At 32.4% G+C, this 12,390-nt stretch overlaps 1 protein-coding gene across 1 annotated transcript in view; it reads left to right on the forward strand.

Moving 5' to 3' along the window:
* LOC109328428 (histone H4) overlaps nt 1-10,144 on the forward strand; it is a 15,363-nt gene extending 5,219 nt beyond the window's left edge. Inside the window, exon 3 of the mRNA XM_019561892.1 lies at nt 9,729-10,144. Within this exon, the coding sequence (XP_019417437.1) occupies nt 9,730-10,041 (312 nt within the window). The 5' untranslated portion in view covers nt 9,729 and the 3' untranslated portion in view covers nt 10,042-10,144. The remainder of the gene's footprint in view (nt 1-9,728) is intronic.

Here is a 12,390-nt window from a genome sequence, read left to right on the forward strand (position 1 = left end):
AAATCTGAAATTTGAAATTAAAATCTTTTGAAAATCTTTTTTGACTTTTTTATTTTTTTGTTTATCCGAAAAATCAATAAATACTTAAGAGAAAATAATCCTCTTTTTAATTTTTTTATTATTTTTTTGAAATTCGAAAATTAATTTATTATTATTATTATTAGTTATTATGGCACCCAATTGTGTTTTTAAGCATGATATCTTATTTAAATGCTAAAAAAATCCGAAAATTGGTTTTAAAATCTTTCACCATCTTCCACTTATTGAATGCTATTTCGAAATTTTTTAAGAAGAAAACATTTTCTTATTTTTATTTTTATTCTTTTTGTTTCGGAAGATGACATGTGGGCCTATGGTGGCCCAAACAACATTTTTTGAAAAATTGTTTCTTCGGGCTTAGACTTTATTTGTATTTTCTTGAAATGGAAAACTTATTATTTGGAAACGAATTGGGCTTTTTCTGGGCCGGACAAAAATGAGTGTTCACAGAGGGTATAACTCATCTTTCAACTAACATTAGATACACCCTCATAAACTTGATTGCACCACTTGTATACATATTTTCCAAAAGGTTAGGAATAGAGCGCTATGTAGAAGCACATGATTCAATCAATTGAGAACTAAAAAGAAGTAAGTAAAGGAGTAAGAAAATACCATACAATATTTAATGTGGAAACCCCATAAGTGTGAAAGGTAAAAAACCATGGATATTCATAAGCAAAGTTCCACTATATAAATGGAAGAGTACGACAAATCCTCTATTAGTAATGAGGACAAAGAACAATATTTTTTCACACAAATACACTCTCAAATGGAACAAGAATTCTCACCACAATACACTCACAATAATGATTTGTGTATTTCTCACAACACTAATATTGTGTGTTGAATGCTGCGAGATGAATATGTTATGCTGTGATTTGTGTTGTATGTTGAATGTAATCTCCACTCCATTGCATTACCTTTTATAGGCAAATGAAATGCAATTAGAACGAATAAAAAATTCATTCTTAACCATGAAGGAAGAAGTGCAGGTGGTGCTGCATATCCAAGTTGTCCTAGGCAAAATCATAATTGCTATCAACCATAGGCGGTAAAGTTTGAAAACTTAGCATGCAAGGAGAGATGGTTTTGGCCACAAAGTCAAGCAAGGTTATGTGGATGAATTTAGATTTACATATTCAACAATCTCTACCTTAACTCAAATTGGATAAGTTATTCATCGCTAAATAAAACCCTGAAGGGCGCTCAAGTGCTGTAGAGACCAACCAAGTCCAAGCAATGTTGGAACTTGGCATTTAGAAGTAGCTTAGTAAGAATATTTGTTGGATTCTCTTATGTGTGAATCTTTTTCATCATAATTTCACCAAAATTAACAATATCTCCGATAAAGTAACGTTTCATATTAATGTGTTTGGTCTTGTTAGGATAAGAAATATTCTTCGTCAAATGAATAACACTTTGACTATCATAAAACACTGTGAGCATACCCTATATTAGACCAAGTTCATTGACCAAACCTCATAGTCAAAAAGCTTCTTTCACACCCTATCTTGTTGAAATATATTTTGCTTCTGTCGTAGACAATGCAACAATGGATTGAAGTGTAGCTTTCCAGCTGATAGTACTATTACAAAGAGTAAAGATGTAACTCCAAAAAGACCTTCTTCTGTCAATATCACCACCATAATCCAAATCAACATAACCTACAATATCATCGGTTGTACCTTTGCTTCTGTCAAATATCAAACCAATACCAGAAGTGCCTTTTAGATACCAAAAGGTCCATTTTATAGCAAACCAATGATCATTTTTACGATTATGTATATACCAACTCACCATGCTAACAACATGTGCAAAATGAGGTCTAGTGCACACCATAATATATATAAGACTACCAATTGCACTAGCATAAGGAGCATGTGACATATGATCCATCTCTTCCTCTATGTGGGCAAAGATCTGAAGACTTGAAATGTGCATCAAGTGGAGTAGAAACAGGTTTGCAACCATTCATATTAAACCTTTCAAGCACTCTCTCAATATACTTCTATTGAGATAAGAACATTTTACCAGCTTGACGGTCCTTGCGAATCTTTGTACTAAGGATTTTCTTGTCTACACCTAATTCCTTCATCTCAAACTCGTTACTGAGTTGCGTTTTCAATTTCCTAATTAAAGACTTGTCACATGAAGCAATTAACATATAATCAACATAAAGTAACAAGAATATGAAAGAGCAATCTGAGAATTTTTGGAAATAAATACATTCATCAAATTGAATCTTATAATAACCTTTCCCAATCATGAAATTAAAGAATCAAATATCTTGTACTACTGTCTCGGAGCTTGTTTAAGATGATAAAATGATTTCTTCAATCGACAAACAAGATGCTCCTTACCAAGAATGATAAATCCCTCAGGTTGTTCCATGTAAATTTCTTATTACAGATCTCCATGTAAAAAATTTGTCTTTACATCAAGTTGCTCCAACTCCAAATTAGATAAAGCAACAAAAGCACAAATGAAAGTATGATAAAAACTAGGGAAAATATATTATTAAATTCAATACCTTCATTTTGATGAAAACCTTTAATAACTAGTTGTGCTTTATATCTTGGATCTTCAACCTTAGGAATGTCGTCCTTTTCTTTATTGACTCATCTACATCTCAATGGTCGTTTGCCTTTGGGAAGCTCTATCAAAGCCCAAGTATCATTCTTATGAAGACATTCAATTTTTTCATTCATAGCCACTAGCCACTGTGAAGAATCAGCACAAGAAACAACTTATGTATAGCTGACAGGTTCAACACCATCATTTACCTCTTGTACATCTAACAATGCATAAGTAATTAAACTATCACCATCACTATATCTAGTCGGCCTTTTAATTAGTCTTCTAGCTCAATCTCAAGCAATATAATAATCATCTTCCTACTGATGAATAGGGAAAATGGTACTATCATCACAATCAACATAATAATCATCAATGCTAGATTAATTTGTAGAGGAAAATAAAACATCAACATTAGCACTTGTATACTTTACTACCAACTCCACCTTCTCGTTAGTACCCTGTAGATTACATGTACTAGTAGAAGAAGATACAACATATTATCTTCTAAAAGATATTAATGCATCCTCATTAAAAGTCACATATCTACTAAGCATTACATTTCGTGACTTTGAATTAGAACACCATAAGTGATATCATTTTGACTCAAATGCATAACCAAAAAGATGCACTCAATAGCTCTTGGAGCTAATTTACCATCATTAACATGTGCCTAAGCAGGACATCCAAAGATTCTTAAATTAGAATAAGCAATAAGATTACTTGACTAAATTTATTTTGGAACTTTGAAGTCAAGTGCTGCATGTGGAGAACGGTTGACCAAGTAACAAGAAGTAGATGCTGCATCAGCCTAAAACTCACGTCGATGGCATAACTCAACATTTGAGAGCATACAACGAGCTCTCTCAAGTTAAGTCATGTTCATCCGTTCTGCAACACCATTTTGCTGGGGATTCCTTGGAATGGTTTTATGTCTAGCAATACCATTATTTATGCAGAACTCACTGAAATCACCATTATAGAACTCTAATCCATTATCCATTCTGAGTTTCTTCACTTTCTTCTCAGTCTGGGTTTCAACAAGTTTTTCACTTCTTGAATGTGGGATATGTCTCATTTTTATGCTACAAAAATTAAATTCAAACCTTGCGAGAAAAATCATTAATGATAATCATCATATATCAACATCCTCCATGAGAAGGAACTTTAGAAGGTCCCTAAAGGTCAGAATAAATATAGTCAAGAATGCCTTTGGTACAGTATGTCGTAGTGAGGAAACTAACTTTTTTTGTTTCCCAAAAACACAATGTTTACAAAACTCCAACTTACCAATGCTTTTTTTACCAACATGACCTTGCTTGCTTAGAAGGTACATGTCTTTTTCACTCATATGGCCCAAACGCATGTGCGATAATTTAGTGACGTTGTTATGAGACATTTAAGAAGATACAACTGCTAAACTTGTCACAACAGAGCCTTGTAAGATATATGAGCTATCAATTCGATTTGCTTTCAATAATACCATAACACCTTTCAATATTTTTAGAACTTCACCTTCAACTGAATACCTGCACCCGAGAGACTGTAGGGTGTCAAGAGAAATTAAGTTATGCTTCAAATCTGAAATATAAGGAACATTAACCAAAGTTTTAACAACATCATCAGGAGTCTTGATCTGAATCATACTAATTCCTCTAACCTTGCATCGGGTATCATTGCCCAACAAAACAATACCACTGTCAATATGTTCAAAAGTGGTGAATAAGTCCTTATAAAGACACATTTGAAAAGTACATCCAGAATAAAGAGTTAATTTTGTTTTACTCATCTTATTAGAAGAGACAAAAAATAAAAGAATATCATCGTTAGAATTGCCTTCAATCTTAGCAGCTTTAGGGGATTGTTGATATTTTCCCTTATCTTTTTCTTATTTTTTCTTCAAGATAAAACAATCTGGACTACCATGCCATAATTTCTTGCAATAGCAACAACGTTTTTTGGATTTGCATCCCCGAGATTTGGATCTGATTTTTTTTAACCAATACCTCATTTATTGAGTCCTATATCGAACACTTAAGCTTTCACCCTTGTCCACCAAATGAAATTCAACATCAATATTTTCTTTGAATAATAAATTAGATTTAACATATTCGAAGGATAAGGTATTATTATTTCCATACAACATAAGTTTTTTGAAGTGTTTATAGGTAGAAGATAGAGAGACAACCAACAAAACAATTTTATCTTCATCTTCAATATTAATATCAATAATATGTAGATCCATAATAATAGAGTTAAACTCGTCAATATGAGTTTGAATAGGAGTACCTTCAACTATACAAATGGTGTATAACCGTTCTTTGAGACAAAAACATTTACGGGGCTTTTGGTCATGTATAAAGTTTCTAACTTTAGCCATAAAGCTGCAACAATTTCTTCATTGGCAACTTCACTAAGAACTTCCATCGACCATCAATCATGGATGTTGGCTTCTTTGACTTCCCATATAGAGCTTTCTTTAGTCCACTCTGGATAAGAACGACCCTCATTTGGACTCAGCAAATAGAAAAGCTAATTTTATCATGAAACTTCTCAATGCCAAATTTAGAAGACATTTTGAAATTCTCAATTGAGTAAGAGATCTGATGCCACTTGTTAGGAATAAAGTTCTAAGCATAAGCACATAATCGAATCAATTGAGAACTAAAGAGAAATAAGTAAAGGAGCAATAAAATAATATGCAATATATAACATGGAAAAACCCCTCAGTGTGAGAGATAAAAAATAACAGGTGCTTACAAGCAAAGTTCCAATATGTAAAATGGAGAATATAACAAATCCTCTTATAGTAAAGAGGAAAAAGAATAACATTTTCTCTCACAAATATTCTCTAAAATGGAACAAGAATTTTCACCAAAATACACTAATAATAAGGATTTGTGTATTTCTCACAACACTAATATTGTGTGTTGAATGTTGTGAGATGAATATGTGATGTTGTGATTTGTGTTGTATGTTGACTCCATTGCATTGCCTTTTATAGGCAAATGAAATACAACTAGAATGAATACAAAACTCATTCCTAACCATGAAGGAATAAGTATAGGCGTTGTTGCATATCCAAGTTATCCTAGGCAAAATCATAATTGTTATGAACCATAGGCAGTGAAGTTTGAAAATGTAGCATGCAAGGAGAGATGGTTTTGGCCACAAAGTAAAGTAAGGCTATGTGGATGAATTTATTTTGGTCTATGAGGATGACATTGTTATATTTCCATCTTATGAACTTAATTGGTTGACGCGATCCTCCTTTGGGGTGGTTCTCGTTTCATGATTGTTCTTGATTAGTGTATTAGCTTAAGCCAAGTTTTCTTGAGATATGGCCTAGGCTAGACTAGTTTTGGCTGAGAGAAATGATATGTTTGGTTTGGCCAAGACAATGTAATGCAATTTGGCAGCGGAAATTATATAAGTTTGGTTAAAAGAATTTGGAGAAGATATGAAGTGGAAGACGCCGCAAACAAGTGAGTTGTTTGATAAGTGAAGTGATAATCACCACAAGGAATGATCCTTGATAAGATTGGTTGTTCTTGGTTCAGCCAAGAATGCTATTAGAAGCAAATTCTCACGTAATCTATGAATTTAATCCAAATTCAACATCAAACTCAAAACTCTAGTTATTTTATTCATCGTGAACAAGAGTACATATAGTGTTGGCAAGCCACCTTGGCTCCCACAAATTACAAGCAAAATAAAGGCTCATAACTTGTCTAATTAAGACTCTTAAAACACCACTTCATGGCTGGTACATAGGATACCATTTCACCGTGAATTCTACACATTAATATTGCCTTATTCATGTGATTTATACGGCTATGACACTTAGGCATATTTCCCACATGTTTATTACATTAAAGATAGGAAGTAAAGAAATATACATTGGATTCTTTTGTTAGCTTCATGTTGTCCATTTCCTCATGAAGGTATTGAAAGCAAGAATCCTTGGATTCCCTTCTCCATTAATGTCTTTGGCCAAGAGCATAAATTCTTTGGGCACATAGTAAAAATGCAATAACTTCCTTCACAACTCAATTGATTGTGGCATAGGATTCTACCTTCAATATTTATTCACAACTCATTTGATTTGTTGGCATAGGATTCCATCTTGAATAATTCCATATGAGCATTCCACCGTGACCATGACTCACACACGACTAACATATAGGATAATGGTCTTTCACGTCTTGGACAATTATCAATGAGTTTCAATACATTAAAACACATAGCAACATATTCATGAGCCATATGCCATTTGTCTCTCCTCCATCAAACCATGGGTTTACATTTTAAATGCCATTCATTCTTGAATTACAAGGCTTATTTGAAATTCAAACTTTAATAAAAACATGCTACAAATACTTAAATAAGAAATATAAATAAGGTGTCAAAAATGCTCATGAGCCCCATCACTTATTAAACTAAAAATGGCCATTTAATGGTCTGTCCAAGGTGCCATGCCCAACTGGCCAGGTCTAGAGATGCAAGCATGCATGAATGAGCATATTGTATATGCAAGCATGCATCACTTAGATTTTGATGAAGATAAAGGTTATTGAAAGATAGAGTTTGATAAAGACAAAGATCGACAACAAGAATTGTATATCAAGGCTATTGATGGAAAATACACTCAAAATTTGGTTAGTGCATGTTTTCTATTTCATGGCTATTGATGGAAAATTGAGTATTGGTACTTAAGTGTTGAGCTTGAATTTGTAGGCGGATGGAGGATTATGTTATGTAGCAAACATTATTCATGATTCTTTACACAAATGTCACTAGTTTAAGAGGGCCATTCAAGTTTATGTTCCATTTCAAAAATAAAATTTAAATTTCTATAAACAGGGCTTTGACACTTTTTAATGAGATGATTGTTGAAGGGTATAAGCCAAAATGTCATGACTTTTGCTTGGGTTTTCTCATGTTGTATCTCCAGTCATTTTATTTAATTTTTCTAGAATAAGTGTAAGGAAAAAAAAGAGGTAAAAACATTTGAAAAGTTAAGGGGAGAACATCTTCTCTCCCACAATTTGTGTTACTCTATGTGCTCTAAGCTGCGATTGGTTAGAAAAATATTTAATAATTTAATTTTAATTTAATTTTTTTTACTAATCACAAATTTATAGTAGATGAAGTAGTACATATTACGAGACAACAAATATGTATCCAAAGTTAAGAGGAGTAACTTGAAATAAGTTGTCTATAAAAAATAATTTGAAAATAAAAATAAAAAGATAAGAAGTGTATATAATTAATAAAATGTAAATATGTGGACAATGTAAAGATAGATCATTGTTAGTACATCATTCATCCTTTATTTGAAGTAATTTTTTTGAATAATTAATGATGATTGAAAATAAATTATGGATGATATAGTAACAATATTAAACTCTTACACGTATATTTTTTCTTCCTCTAATTAATATAGTAATTACTTATGTTAAGTGTAGGATGATGTATAGAGACTCTAGAACAGTGTTGTTAAAACCGTACCAGTTATCAAATCGGTCAGGGTACTGATATAATGGTACAGTGATTCAACCGGTGATTCAGTAATTAAACCGCATACCGGTTAAATCGGACATACCTACTTATATTTATATATATAAAAACTTATAACAAAAAAATTCTAAATAGGCAGATACTCAAATTTATAATCCATATTTATAATTTACTCAAAATTCACATAAACAAACAATTTTAAGTCTTTAACAAATTGAAAGTCTAAATTACAAAACATATATTGATCCAAAAGTATCACTTAACAACCGCAAAATATAAATACATGACACAAGTTCACAACTCACTCTACAAAACAAATAAATTTCGAGTTTTAATATTTAACACTAATAAGTCAAAGTTGTCTCATAACGATATTATATTTTTCCACCAAATCCTATTTTCAGACACTACTCAAAGATTACACAAATGTCACTGAGATTACACACGAACGTTAGGAACCAAAAAGTGTATTCTAGGTATGTCTTGGAAGCATGTGTCTTGAAGTGTTGAAGAAGGGTTGGAAAAATGTGTCACCTTGTAATGAGTTTTTAAGTTTTTTTTCAAAAAAAAATATGTGTATAAACCGGCCAGTTCACCGGTTTTGACCGGTTTTTGACCAGTTTTGATACTTGACCGGTTCAACACCTGTACCGTACCGGTTAGGGGTCCAATTTACTGATTTTCCGGTTGAACCAGCCAGTATGAAATCGTTTTTACAACATTGCTCTAGAATCACATTACATCTCAATCGTTGTTAATGTGTGCCTTAAGCTACATAACTAAAAACCCTAGGTAATTTAATGCAGAAATCATGAAAATGAGAATTCCACATAAAAACCCATCCTTACTTAAAAGAGGGTAAAATTTGTACACTGTAAATATTTATACATTATCATCGTAAAGATTTATACACAGATACTATATTATTTATGATTTATTTGTATTTTTTGAAATATCAATAATAATTAAATATTAATAATGATAATACATAAAACTCATATACTTTTTGTTCATACATTTTTTTTTTCTAATTAAAAAAGCCCTGATACATATTATAAGAATTCAACATAAAAATAAAGTCTATATAAAGTTATTTATACTATCAACTTATTATCTACCGTTGATTTGAATTATTTTTGTTTGAGAGTCAATAATAATTAATATATGAGTGATAATAGTTTACTGATAGTGTAAAAAAATATTTATACTGTTTATATATACATATTAAATCCATGGTAAAAATCCTCAGGACATTATTTTGGAGACGAAAATTGTATTAGTAATGAAACTTTTCAATGACTTGTAACGTTGGCAAAGGCAAAAAAGCAAAATAGTAAAAATGTTGAGTCAAAATCCGGATCCGCGTATGTTACTATAAAATAACATCCAACCGTTAAAACGTATCCATCAACGCACATGATTTACCACTGACCATCCACGGATCACCAACCTAAGCCATCGATTAATCTAAATCCAACGATCAGTAACAATATTCAAAACATAACAGTCCTAATAAATACCCCATTCCCTTCTCCATGTTCTTCAAGTATCAATCACGGATTTCAAATCAAATTCCTGAGAAGAAGAAAAAAAATGTCAGGTCGTGGAAAGGGAGGGAAGGGTTTGGGGAAGGGAGGCGCAAAGAGACACAGAAAGGTGTTACGTGATAACATTCAGGGAATAACTAAGCCAGCAATTCGGAGATTGGCAAGAAGAGGAGGTGTTAAGAGAATAAGTGGATTGATATATGAAGAGACAAGAGGTGTTCTTAAAATCTTCTTGGAAAATGTTATCCGTGATGCTGTTACTTACACTGAACATGCTAGAAGGAAGACTGTTACTGCTATGGATGTTGTTTATGCCCTCAAGAGGCAGGGAAGGACCCTCTATGGATTTGGTGGTTGAAATTTAATGTAATTTCATGGGATCAATAGTTAATTATGGAGTATTTTATGATGTATAAGTAAGGTCCTTGGTGGACATTATAATTTAATCGTAATTTGGCTTCTATCTTCTTTCATATTATGGATATCTGATGACAATGATTGATATCATTATGTTGATATGTTTTTAATTGTTTGTTGCTTAGACAAGCAACAAGTTGTTGTTTAATGAATCAGATTGAATACCTTTTTATTTTAATTTATGGGTGGTTACTGTGTATTAGAAATAGAAGGCTTTTGCATTGTATAACCTTTTTCTTACTTTCCCATAGCAAAGGGGATGGGTTTTTTTTTTTATCTGTCTAGCTTTGGTAGATTTCACCTATGCAATCGATACAAATTCCATGTGCCGCTTGGTGGATTAGTTTGACAAACTCAACAGGTAGCATGGTAATTAATTCAGGCCTGATTTATCCAAGGGCGAGGTTATTTTTCCTTATCCTGGAAAAAGCATATGTGCTTGCTGAGTAAGAATGTGTACACTTACTCTCTCTAGACCATTGTAAATGGGAGCCTTGTGTTTTTCTTTGATGGGTCTGATATTATGTTTTCTCACATAGAAAGTCAATTGCACCTATTGAACCATGTAAACATGTCTTCTTAATTGAGAGTTTTTAGAGATAAGTATCTTATTGATATGATTCTATATGAAGATAATTGCGATGTTTAGAAAATCTAACAACCAGTTTTACAATTTTTTGCCAATTTATTAATTGTCTGCATGATTGAACTTCTTTTTGAGCTCTTCCAATAATGTTTGCACCATTCTAGTACTTATTATGTGCTGAAGTATAGTAAAGGGCATTAGACCTGAGTTTAACTAAAACAATTAGTACATGTGAGCCACAATATATTTAGCCATAGTTTATAATTCATTGTAATTCCATTGTTAAAAGTTGATGGTGAAGAATTTCTTCAACAAACTTTTCATTTCTCTGTAAATTATATACTTGGTTTTGAGTCTACTTAGCTAATAACATCATAACTATCTGCATCACTGCTCTATTAGCCATACTTCAAGCTACCAGATTTCTTCCCTTGTGATGATTAACAGCTGGAACTTCCTACATTGTTGCCATTTGAGTTTCTAACTGTTATGTTGGATAATAGAGTTATGCAAATAGTATCACACAACTAAAATAAAGTTGAGGAAATAAAAACTAACATAATATTTGACGTGGAAAAACTTTTTCAAAAGATGATGATGGAACATCCACATGCCAGTATGGAAGATTTTCACTAGGTTTGAAAATGTTACAACCTCTTTTCTAAATACAAGGAGAGAACAATCATATCATTTCTTGAAATATGAGAATACAACTCTGTATATATCAAATATGAGAAACACTAAGAAAATAACACAAGTATTAATGGATCCACTCAAAGCTTGGGATACAAAGAATGGAGAATAAACTCTATTTATAGAAACTCCTACCAAGCAATGCGTTAAAGACATTCTCCTAACTTCCACACTTCACTTCACTATGTATGTTCCTTCTTTTCAACTTCACACTTTCCAATTGCCACACATTTTTTACTTTGATTGCCTCCCATTTTTTACTTTAGAAGTCACTTTTAGCGAACATTCAAAACCTTTCTTAACTTGTCATTTCCATGTTTCTCACATTTCTAATAGGCCATAGGAGGATCTACAACATATAAACTTATTAATGTTGATAGACTTTGTCATCACATTTGTTAGATTCTCTTTCGTATGAATATTTTGCATATGCACACTCCCTTATATTACATTTCTGACAAAATGAAATTGGACTCCTATGTGCTTTGTCCTTGAATGAAATGCTGGATTTCGTGCAATGTGCAAGGCACTCTGACGGTCATAATACACAATAATCTTGCTTGTGCCTGAGCTCTTCTGTTAGCCTTTGAATCCAAATTGCTTCCTTGCATGCATGGGTAGATGTTATGTATTCAGCTTCTATAGTAGATAAAGCTATTATTGCTTGTAATTTGGATAACCAACATACTGCTCCTCCTACAAGTGTAAACACATAGCCTGTAGTAGACTTCGTTTTATCAATATCTCCTATAAAATATGAATCAACGTATCCTTTGATATTAAACTCTGATCCTCCAAAACAAATGATAGATTGAGGTTCCTTTTATGTATCGTAGGATCCTCTTTACATCATTTAAATGCTCATGACTTGGATTTGCGATATAACGACCAACCACTATGACTGCTTAAGCAATATATGACCTCGTACATATCATGGCATACATAAGGCTTCCTACTACTGATGCGTATGTTACTCGAGTCATTGGCTTACAGTCCCGCATGTTGAAGCAC

This window comes from Lupinus angustifolius, chromosome LG15, assembly GCF_001865875.1.
Source record: "Lupinus angustifolius cultivar Tanjil chromosome LG15, LupAngTanjil_v1.0, whole genome shotgun sequence".
NCBI classification, from domain to species: Eukaryota; Viridiplantae; Streptophyta; class Magnoliopsida; order Fabales; family Fabaceae; genus Lupinus; species Lupinus angustifolius.